This window comes from Myxocyprinus asiaticus, chromosome 25, assembly GCF_019703515.2.
Source record: "Myxocyprinus asiaticus isolate MX2 ecotype Aquarium Trade chromosome 25, UBuf_Myxa_2, whole genome shotgun sequence".
In the NCBI taxonomy this organism is placed as follows: Eukaryota; Metazoa; Chordata; class Actinopteri; order Cypriniformes; family Catostomidae; genus Myxocyprinus; species Myxocyprinus asiaticus.
In genome coordinates, this window is record NC_059368.1 from 35,096,198 (window position 1) to 35,108,201 (window position 12,004).

General features: G+C 39.4%; 2 protein-coding genes across 2 annotated transcripts; both read left to right on the top strand.

Annotated features, from left to right (window-relative positions):
- Positions 1 to 5,171, top strand: actc2 (actin, alpha, cardiac muscle 2). The gene is made up of 8 exons (XM_051655488.1): positions 1 to 38; positions 2,161 to 2,305; positions 2,415 to 2,654; positions 2,779 to 2,863; positions 2,956 to 3,117; positions 3,213 to 3,404; positions 4,440 to 4,621; positions 4,789 to 5,171. Exons 2-8 carry the CDS (start codon positions 2,177 to 2,179, stop codon positions 4,930 to 4,932), a joined length of 1,134 nt encoding a protein of 377 aa, XP_051511448.1. The 5' UTR covers positions 1 to 38; positions 2,161 to 2,176; the 3' UTR covers positions 4,933 to 5,171.
- Positions 5,172 to 7,296: 2,125 nt separating this feature from the next.
- gjd2b (gap junction protein delta 2b) lies at positions 7,297 to 9,150 on the top strand. The gene is made up of 2 exons (XM_051655502.1): positions 7,297 to 7,597; positions 7,989 to 9,150. The coding sequence occupies exons 1-2, from the start codon at positions 7,527 to 7,529 to the stop codon at positions 8,830 to 8,832; spliced, it is 915 nt and encodes a 304-aa protein (XP_051511462.1). The 5' UTR covers positions 7,297 to 7,526; the 3' UTR covers positions 8,833 to 9,150.
- The last annotated feature ends 2,854 nt before the right edge of the window (positions 9,151 to 12,004 follow it).

Consider the following 12,004-nt stretch of genomic DNA (forward strand, 5'->3'; position numbering starts at 1 on the left):
ACAGCTCTCCAAGGGAACCAGCTCCTGGTGCTGATCTGGTGAGTACAGCGTGTCTGTCGGAGTTCATTTAATAGGATGGATCTCCTAAACTAGGTCAAATCTGGTGAAAGGTCAGTGGAATTACAATGTAAAATTAATTAAATAGCTAATCAAAAATTTTGGAGACTTTGGAGATTCATAAGATATTTAAGGATGTTTTGCTGACGTTTATTTTGTAAAGGATACTTAAAAATACAACAACAACAACAACAAAAAAGTTATTAATGTTATTTCTTTTGATATTTGAGTCGTTGATAAATAAGGTTGCCTGAAACAATGAAATGAAAAATCTTAAAAAAAAAAATCTATAGGTTTTTAACACATAGGCCTATATCAAATTCATAGAAATTAAATACTGTGACCATGTTTGTTTCATACTGTAATTTTTTTTAACAATATTTATTGTTATAATAATATTTATTATTATTATGAAAACACGTGAGTGAACACAACTTAGGCTAATCATTAATTTAAAAAATATCATTGTTTTTTAATACATTTAATTTTTAGTCACAAGCATCAAGAAGTTTTCTTAAGGTTACTACATTTCACATTAACAAAATGTGCCGATTCATAATTTTTTTTTTTTAAACATTGATGAGTAGCGATGTGCCCAAAGCCAATACCCTATTCGTAAAGGCACGAATAATGACTTCAAAACGAATAACAGATTCATCCGAATAATGTAAAAAATATGTATATGACTGATTCTCCAAAAAGCACAAGGTTAAAGCGACATTTTAAATATACATATCCAAAATTACAACGAATTTATGCATCTGTGCAGTCAATATTTCTAAAGTGTAAACCTTATAAATGAAAATGCGCACGTTGTGATTTCAGATCGGATGTGCATGGTCTCAACTCCGTTACTGTTAATTGTGCGCGTCTGGAGCTTATCAAGAGTAACATTAACTAAGATATGACATCATATACACTTTCTACTTCTATGTTAATGTATCACACGATTCACACGTGATTCTCGTGTTTTCATTTATAGCCTAAACCTGAGCACAATGTTAAATTCCTGACCTGAAGGGATGATTTCACGTCGGAGCTCGTCTATCCCTCTCTTAAAGTTGACCACAATTATACACACATCAGCAACTAAATTAATTATCTGGTTAAGACTTTATTCCGAAAAAAAGTTAAAATGCTCCATTAAGGTTTAAATGCTCCATAGAGTATTCATCTATTCGGAATATTCCTGTTTACACCGATCAGTCACAATATTAAAACCACCTGCCTAATATTGTGTAGGTCCCCCTTGTGCCGCCAAAACAGCACCAATCCGCATCTCAGAAAAGCATTCTGAGATGCTATTCCTCTCACCACAATTGTACAGAGCAGTTATCTGAGTTACCCTAGACTTTGTCAGTTCGAACCAGTCTGGCCATTCTCTGTTGACCTCCCTCATCAACAAGGAATTTCCATCCACAGAACTGCCCAACACTGGGATTATTATTATTTTTTATTTTTTATTATTTATTTATATATATATATATTTTTTTTTTTTTTTTTTTTTTTTTTTGGCACCATTCTGAGTAAATTCTAGAGACTGTTGTGCGTGAAAGTCCCAGGAGATCAGCAGTTACAGAAATGCTCAAACCAGCCTGTCTGGCACCAACAATCATCCATGCAATAATCTAATCAGCCAATCGTGTGGCAGCAGTGCAGTGCATAAAATCTTGCAGATACGGGTGATGAGCTTCGGTTATTGTTCACATCAACCATCAGAATGGGGAAAGAAATGTGATCTTAGTGATTTGGACTGTGGCATGATTGTTGGTGCCAGACGGGCAGGTTTGAGTATTTCTGTAACTGCTGATCTGTCTTTGGACGGTTACACCACTTTAGAAAACAAAATATCAAAGTGATTTTGAAGTGAGTGAAATGAGCATCAGGTCATTGACCCAGTTGTGAGGATGAGGAAATTCAAATGTAATTTACTAAAGAGTTTGAATGGACACCCCAGCACCTTCTGAGGTTGATCTCTGGATGAGAATTTAAATTGTGTTTGGTAGGTGGTCTTTAGTAAACGGTCTATTGTTCATAGCAGAGCCACACAGACAAAATAGCTTGTTTGCAGTATGCTCAGACATGAGTTTGATCCTCTCTCAGAACTTCAGCTGACACCATGTGTGATGATGATGAGACCACCGCTCTTGTGTGCGACAATGGCTCAGGCCTGGTAAAGGCTGGCTTTGCCGGAGATGACGCACCTCGTGCTGTCTTCCCTTCCATCGTTGGTCGCCCTCGCCACCAGGTACAATGCCTGATTTGCTGATGTTCGAATATGGCATTTGCAAAATTGAGGTATATGCAGAATACCACTGATCTGATTATTTTCATGATCTTTTTTCTGATCTTACTAGGGTGTCATGGTAGGCATGGGACAGAAAGACTCATACGTGGGTGATGAGGCCCAGAGCAAGAGAGGTATCTTGACCTTGAAGTACCCAATTGAGCATGGTATTATCACAAACTGGGATGATATGGAGAAGATCTGGCACCACACTTTCTACAATGAGCTGCGTGTGGCCCCGGAGGAACACCCCACCCTCCTTACTGAGGCTCCCCTTAACCCTAAAGCCAACAGAGAGAAGATGACACAGGTAAACACGTCTGCACAAAACACGAGTAGTGCACGTTTACCAATGACGTGTCCACATGCTTAAGCCTTGCTGTTGCATATGCTCTTACAAATAGTAAAAATGCCTGGCATTCTTTCATTTGCAGATCATGTTTGAGACCTTCAATGTCCCCGCCATGTACGTAGCTATCCAGGCTGTGCTATCACTCTATGCCTCTGGCCGTACCACTGGTAAATTTGGTGCCTTACCTTTTGTGAATGTATGTATAGGAATAATTTGTGTAGGTTTCTCCTGTATTTAACAAATGTTTTATTGTGTACAGGTATTGTACTGGACTCTGGTGATGGTGTGACCCACAACGTCCCCATCTATGAAGGTTATGCTTTGCCCCACGCCATCATGCGTCTGGATCTGGCCGGTCGTGACCTGACTGACTACCTGATGAAGATCCTGACTGAGCGTGGCTACTCTTTCGTGACCACTGGTATGTACATTGTGACGTCCCATTTATTATGAGTTCTACCACTTTGTAGGCCCATATAGTAATGAGTTGTTAATACTGGTGTGATGTCCAAACAGCTGAGCGTGAGATTGTGCGTGACATCAAGGAGAAGCTTTGCTACGTCGCACTGGACTTTGAGAATGAAATGGCCACTGCTGCCTCCTCCTCTTCTCTGGAGAAGTCCTACGAGCTGCCTGATGGCCAGGTCATCACCATCGGAAATGAGCGTTTCCGCTGTCCCGAGACCCTTTTCCAGCCCTCCTTTATTGGTGCGTAGTAGAGTGATAACATCTTTCATTAGGCCAGTGTCCTCATTTCAGCCTGATCTCATGACAATTATGTGACCATGGCAACATTTTAGCAAAAGGAATTTACACGCTTCATTACCTGTTTTGCTGCAGTTTCCTAGTGAAATGTCCAATGAGGGGCGCCAAAAGCGAGTGAAATAGTGTCGAAATCAGACAAGGTTTTTAAGGTGAAAATTAGATGGAGGTTTTAATGAGTAAACCTAATCTAAAACCCTAACCTAAACCTAACCAATAGTGACATAAAAGCAAATGAGATGTAAACAAAACAAACATCCTTACCCTAAACCAACACCTAAACCTAACCGATTGTGTCGTCTAAGGAAATGCGAGATGAAAAGCAAATTTTCTGAAGCAACCACGTTAATTCGTTTAGCTTCTATGACACTTTCGTCTCACGCATCAGCTTGCGTGTATGACTGAGCTCGAAACATGATCTTTGGAGTCCAAAGTCCAACACTCTATCAAATGAGCAACCACGCAAGCTAATTGTGTAGGAATGAGTGTGGAAATGTAGTTGGGTCTGTATTACAAGCATTAAAATGTGTTGTTTTTCAAATGATGCATTTTAGTAAAAGTGTTTCGATATCATAACAGCAGTGTGTGAGTGCAAGAGCGTCATAATCAGCCGTCCTAGTTGTGATTTGTGTGAAAATTAATAAAAAGCACATCTGTTGTAGCACTTCTTGTGTTTATTTAATTATATATTACATAAATACTACTATTTTAAAAATGTGCAACCCAAGTAATGTACTTAAAATGAATTAACTGAATGTCAGTAACTGTAATCTGACATTAGAATTTAAAATGCAATGCATTACACTACTTTTTTTACTTAAAAGAAATTAGATTACAGTAACTAATACAATTGTAATCAGATTACACCCAACACTGTTGATTAGTTGCCAAATGACATACACTGTTCTTTTAACACCACTTCTCTAATGATGCCCTTTTACTACATATTGCTTTAAATTGGTAACTTTTTTCTTACAAAAGGTATGGAGTCTGCTGGTATCCATGAGACCACCTATAACAGCATCATGAAGTGTGACATTGACATTCGTAAGGACTTGTATGCCAACAATGTCCTTTCTGGTGGCACCACCATGTATCCAGGAATTGCTGACCGTATGCAAAAGGAAATCACTGCTCTGGCCCCCAGCACCATGAAGATCAAGGTATAGAATATTCATTCATTCATTCATTCATTCAGCTTTACTTTAAACAGTGTCATGTTTTTTTTTTTTTTTTTTTTTTTACTTTACTAAATTTGAAAGAGTTAGGTTCAGTAAAGTATTACAATAGATATTTATCTTGTAACCATCCAATGTCTTCCTTCTCACAGATCATCGCCCCTCCAGAGCGCAAGTACTCCGTCTGGATTGGTGGCTCTATCCTGGCTTCCCTGTCCACCTTCCAGCAAATGTGGATCAGCAAGCAGGAATATGATGAGGCTGGCCCATCCATCGTCCACAGGAAGTGCTTCTAAGTGTCGGGATACACATATACTACACTGCTGATTATGGATGCAAAGAAGCAAAATTCTTAACATTACCTCCACCTGTTACGCATGCAGGCAGATTTCGGCATTACTTTTTCTTGTACAGTATTTTTACACCCAAGTTAAATTTATTTGTAGTTATTGACTGGTTCAGAAATAAATTTGTATGTGGATATTTATTGGTTTTTAAATAAACAAGACAGGGAATCATTTTCCCCTGAAAAGCATGACAATTTTCATTTGTCTCTAATTATGGATCTTCATTATTACTACAAAGCACGCAAGCACATAACACTTTCTTTGTTAAAGGAATACTCCGGATCAATACAAGTGAAGCTCAACCAACAGCATTTGTGGTATAATGTTGATTACCACAAAAATTAATTCTGACTTAATTTCCGACTTAATTGGTGAATGGGGCCAATGTTTGGAGGGTTTAAAGCCAGAAATGTGATGCTTGTTATTTTATAAAAGCATTTGCATTAATTATTCTGTTAAAACTCTATAATTTGAGCTGTGAAGTTGTTTCAATCATCAGTTTACAGTCGTCTTAGGGTTTGTTGACATTACGGTGTCATGTCAGTGAAGTTGCACAATTGTTTATAACTTTACACAGAAATGGCTAGTTAGCGAATTTCTCATACTAAAATCATGTTAACACGCATATTGTTTATGTTTTGTGGCAATACTTTTGAAACAGTGTGTATTTTAATGTTGACAGACTGGCCCCATTCACTTCCATTGTAATCCTATGCCACAAATGCTGTCAATTGAGCTTAACTTGTATTGAGCACAGAATATTCATTTAATGCATGAAATACAACATTCCACAAAAGCCATCTGTGATGGATTCATATTTGCAACTTCAATTAGCACCCAGTGTAAAAATAGCTGGCGCTCTCTAGGAGGCGAAGTGAGATCAGAGGAGAATGGAGCTCACTGTCAAGATGCCCACTTCATGCCTATGAGAATATGAGATTTGTATTTTTATCTTACCTACAATATACATTGATCAGCCACAACATTAAAACCACCTGCCTAATACTGAGTAGATCCCACCAAAACAGCACCAACCCACATCTCAGAATAGCATTATGAGATGCTATTCTTCTAGGCTGTAAATTCTAGAGACTGTTGTGCATGAAAATCCCAGGAGATCAGCAGTTACAGAAATACTCAAACCATCTATGCGTTAATCAGCCAATTGTGTGGCAGCAGTGCAGTGCATAAAATCATGCATATACAGGTTAGGAGCTTCAGTTAAAGTTCACATCAACCATTAGAAAGGGGAAAAAATTTGATCTCAGTGATTTGGACCATGGCATGGTTGTTGGTGCCAGATTGGCTGGTTTGAGTATTTCTATAACTGCTGATCTCCTGGGATGTTCACGTACAACAGTCTCTAGAATTTACTCTGAATGGTGCCAAAAACAAAAAACATCCAGTGAGTGGCAGTTTTGTGGATGGAAACGCCTTGTTGATGAGAGAGGTCAACAGAGAATGGCCAGACTGGTTAGAACTGACAAAGTCTATGGTAACTCAGATAACTGCTCTGTACAATTGTGGTGAGAAGAATAGTATCTCAGAATGCTATTCTGAGATGCGGGTTGGCGCTGTTTTGGCGGCACGAAGGGGACCTACACAATATTAGGCAGATGGTTTTAATGTTGTGGCTGATCGGTGTAAATAATGGCAAGCACTGATTGCCTAATTTTTACAGTTTTAACTACTAGTTTCTAGGAGGGATGTTCCATGTTACTGTTTTTATCTCTGGAATCTTGTGGGTAGCCCTAAAGAGATTACTCACTGTGCTCCCACTTTAAGTTCACCACAGGCATTACCACAAATAGGCCTACCTCTCCATCACCCGAAGGAGAGTGCTAGTGAGGGTTAAGGAACCGATGTGTTCAGTTTAAGCCAATTTAGTCAGCTGTTTACAATCTTTATACATTTGGTAAATTTTGCAGAATCAATACAGACTTCTAATGTCTTATTAAAACCGCGGGATAGCTGTAATCACTTTCACTTCACTATAATCGAAGGCGCGCGCGCTCACACATCGACTCTAAACTATAATCTGCTTCGTACTCCCATCCTGTCACGGTCCCGCATGTGTGTCACCGCGGAGCCAGACATCCCCCAGTGATTTGAGTTTATGGCCAATGATTTTATTACGGATTAATCAGTGCGTCTCTGGCATATTCGGAGAATAATGAAACGGATTTCTCTCCAACAACCTGTCGTGACGCAAAGGGGGGGGGGGGGGGGGGGGGGGGGGCAGGGGCCAGTCTACTTAAAGCGGGATTAGCACGAGCCAAACATTATACTTCCCTCCGTTTAGGCTCCCGGCGCCCTAGCGTCCTGCTCGCGAGACAGAAAATAGGAGAGCTTTGGACTAATCAGCACTTGAGCCTCGCGCGAGCAAGCGTCAGGGTCGACAAGCGCGCGCTCTGGAGCGAGGCGTGGACGGCGGCGACTAATCAGTGCATTTGCCAGACACTACAGAGCGATAGACGCGAAACAGTAGTTCACGTTTCATTTTGCACTGTCCTCTGTGTAATATCGTCTCCGAATGAACAGCCATGGGGGAATGGACAATTCTCGAGCGTCTCCTGGAGGCGGCTGTCCAACAGCATTCTACTATGATCGGGAGGTGAGTGTAAAAAGTGGAAAATGCTTATTGATTACTTGGTAGATTAAAACTAAATATTGAGGCGTGAGAGACTTGGCCATTGGAGATTAATATATCCATTCCAAAGGACTATGAGGTGTTTAGAGATGATTTTGCTGTTGTCATTATTATTGGACAACAAAGCTGTTTGTGCGATTGGTGAGATTGTAGTTCCTTGTTACATCTTATTTGGGCGACTTTCTAAGAAAAGGTGAGCGCGCGTGTGCCTGTGGCGAGAGTTTCAGCACTGGACAGTTCACCGCTCGGAGCTTCAATTAAAACGTCCAAGTAGTTGTTTTCATTGACTTTTCTAACTGTTCTGTGACTGGAACACACACTGTACACTAAATAATGTTTGTTTGATTACGTTTAGGATCCTACTGACAGTGGTGGTGATCTTTCGGATTCTAATCGTGGCAATTGTAGGGGAGACCGTGTACGACGACGAGCAGTCCATGTTCGTGTGTAACACCTTGCAGCCGGGCTGTAACCAGGCTTGTTACGACAAAGCGTTCCCGATATCTCACATCAGGTACTGGGTCTTCCAGATCATCATGGTGTGCACCCCGAGTCTTTGCTTCATCACCTACTCTGTGCATCAGTCCGCCAAACAGAAAGAGCGGAGATACTCTACAGTCTACCTCTCCCTAGATAAAGATCCCGATTCAATGAAACGTGACGACAGCAAAAAGATCAAAAACACCATCGTGAACGGAGTACTTCAGAACACGGAAAACTCCACCAAAGAGTCCGAGACCGACTGTTTGGAAGTGAAAGAGATCCCCAGTTCGGCGATGAGAACTACCAAATCTAAAATGAGAAGGCAAGAGGGCATCTCGCGCTTTTACATCATTCAGGTGGTTTTCAGGAACGCGCTGGAGATCGGCTTCTTGGTGGGTCAGTACTTCTTGTACGGATTCAACGTGCCCGCGGTGTACGAGTGCGATCGGTACCCTTGCATCAAAGACGTCGAGTGCTACGTTTCGAGACCCACGGAGAAAACCGTGTTCCTCGTCTTCATGTTCGCGGTCAGTGGGATTTGCGTAGTGCTCAACCTAGCGGAACTCAATCACCTGGGATGGAGGAAAATTAAAACGGCGGTGAGGGGGGTGCAAGCCCGGAGGAAGTCTATATATGAGATCAGAAACAAGGACTTGCCACGGATGAGTATGCCGAATTTCGGACGCACTCAGTCAAGTGATTCCGCCTACGTCTAACGCGCTCCCTTCGTACAGTAAAGATTCATTAGACTGTATAGAAGAAAAGTTACGACATGAACTCTTCATCTCACCTGTTTCATGGTGGGGTAGATGGATTTTATTTGTCTGTTATGGACAACCAGAACAAACGGACCAAACGTTTGTTTCTGATCAGAAACAGAAAAGGCACTGATGCAACTTTTTAGCGTTGTTTATATTTTTATTGGTCCGGACGAAAAACTAACGATATTTATTTCTTTGTTCACATGATCGCCTGAACCTGAATATGTTTTGCACTAAATATGGATATGAAGAAGCCAAACTAACCCGATTTGTGCTGTGAAGTAATTGTTTTCATAAATATATATATATATATATATATATATATATATATATATATATATATATATATATATATAGATAGATAGATACTCATGCTCAAAGAAATACTCTGGTTTTAGATAGTAGCACATATGATAGTTTCAGTTTACTCACCACAAATAGTTAGTGCAGTTTATAAATGTTTATCCAAACTAAATGAATCAGATCTCTCTGTTAGTTTAGATCAAATAGATTGCTATCTTTAATGATTTGGTTGCCTGTGCTTGCACCACTGACCTTAACGTAAATTATTGTTCCGTTGCGTTTAAGCTGACTTGCAGATCAGTGGCCGGTGAACTGGCCAATGCTGCATAATGCTTAACTGTCTTGTCTTTTTAATTTGTTTGTCTGTTTGTTTGTTTGTTTTGACACCAAAGCGCCCATTGCTTTCATCTGTGGGAAACTGATCTCTTGCTTTTACAGTATGTATTCAAGTGCCATATATGTACATAGACATATACATATTGTAGTAAATTGTAATCCTTAACGTGAGATATGAATTCCATGAACTCTTTGCGTGGACTCCTGTAAAGGACATCCAGTATCCCTTTAATGTGAGATGTTGCAGAATGGAAGAGTGAACAAACATCCATACATATTTTGCATTCATGAAAAGTATGATATTGCATTTAAAGTACATAAAAGCACAGTTGAGTAAATAAGTGAAAAAGGGGTTGAGATTCATTTCCCCTGGTGCTTCTATTTCTCAAAAAAAAAAAAAAAAAAAAAAAGGTGATGTTAGCAGATTATGTGAGATACAATGAGAAAAAAAATTGATCTGAAAATAAATGATGGAATTCATGATAACCACAGCTGTGTGATTTGCATTGCTTTATGGTGCTTTGGAGCATCCTTATTCGAAATGTCAATTTCTAACAAAGTATGGCAAGAAATTTTGGAGTTCAGAAAATTCAAAACCAATTCCTCGTGGGATTGCTCTCCTAATGTAATCTTCCTCTATGAATCAACTTCCTGTCAGTTGGGTAAAATGCTTGCATGTAGTTTTTTTAGCAGTTCAGCAACACAGTTCTTAAATTTGATCCGGGCACCGTTGTTCTACCTGCCCAGTTTCAGTCGTGCTGACACAATGACAGCAGCTTCCTTGTGTACACCCTTCCTATGCAGCCCTTGATATGCAGAGCTTGGGTCCCTGCAGATGCCACGGTGGCCCCTGTGCCAAGGTCACAGAGAAAGTGCTGAACACTGCAGCCGGTGGCCTCAAACCGGGATTTCGGTCTGCTGACAGACTGGGAGAGGCATGAGACTCACAAGAGTGCTAAGATGACTTTTCATCTTATGGGGGGGGGGCGTTGTAATCTAAGCCCAAGCACCATGACAGATCAATTTGGAATTCAGCAGGGGCCTCAGATACCTCTTTGACAACACAAACAGTGGAGGTCCAACCTGACAGGACATCAGAGGAAGCTATTTCTATGCCCATGTGTATGGCTTGTGCAGTTTCAGTCCCTTCCATCTACCCACTCTGATTAGTTACTTTTGTCTCTCCAAAAGTCATACTTTCATGTACTTTGTTGCATTTTAAGGAAAATCAGTTAAGAAGTATGGCAGACAGAGGATTAAAGCATCAAACGGGGATGAAAATTCAAATTACATTACGTCTTTTAAAACTTTTTTCATATAAATAATATATTAGATTCTATTTTCATGTATTGGCCCAGTATCATATGTAAATACAACAGAAACTTCAAGGGCATTTTTGAACAACATACAAATAGTCTATTTAAAGTCCCAATTAGCTCCCATAAACACTCATCCCACCAAAGTGTTGTCCATATAATCGGCCCTTAGGGAGCCAAGATCCAACATAGACCATTTTTATCTTTTCTCATTACCACCCTGCATCAGTAATAAGAATGAACTTGGAAAGGTTGCTAGTCAATCATTTTCCGAAATTAAATAGAATGAATCATCCTTAGACACGTTTTCAAGTCTTTGTGTGTGTATATATATAAATGTATATTGTTCATAATTTTGCATGATGTTCTCAGAACACTTTACTCTGTTGTATTATTCAGTATATAATTTTCCCTAAGACAAATAAATCAGCTACATATTAAAATTTCAAATGTTGAACATTTAAGCAATTCAAAGGCTTGTGTGTTAGTTTATTTTTAGCTCTCATCCTGACTTAGTACTCTGCAATGCTTGGAAAGCATTTTGAATAATTCAAACTCAATATCTTGGCACAAGCTGTAATTCTTTAAAGCAGGTTATCTATGAAGCTTAGTAAAAGATTAAGGCAAGAAAGCACCAAGGAAAACCATTACAGGGGTGTCCTTGTGCACTAATATCTATACTGATGACCCTAAGACTTATACAAGCCTGTATGTTATGTGGTTATATGACTAATGATTAGAAAAAAATATAATTTACAGTTTAGACAGCTGATTCGTGTAATATTTTCAATGTTATTTTGTATTTATTTATTTATTTGCTTAATATACAGTCTAACTTTAAGTATGCAATTTTTAAGTTGATTTTACCTAAAAGTGTAACACTACATTTACATGGAGACCAGAAAACTGTTTATAGCGAGAAAGTTGCTTAAGGCTCTAAATCACTGTATGCAGTTACACAAGCTGTGTTATTGGCATTCTCTTTACTCCCATATACATGGGGTTCGATAAAAGCAGCTTTCTCCACAGCAACGTAATTTCCCTGTGACACTTCTGTAAATAAAAAACATGAGATCCGAGGAAGACTTCGCTTTTTTATTCTCTTTTTTCGCTTTATTTCCAGATATTCCAGAATTGTTGCTGTGTTTGTTTCCTTCACCTTCTATCACAAC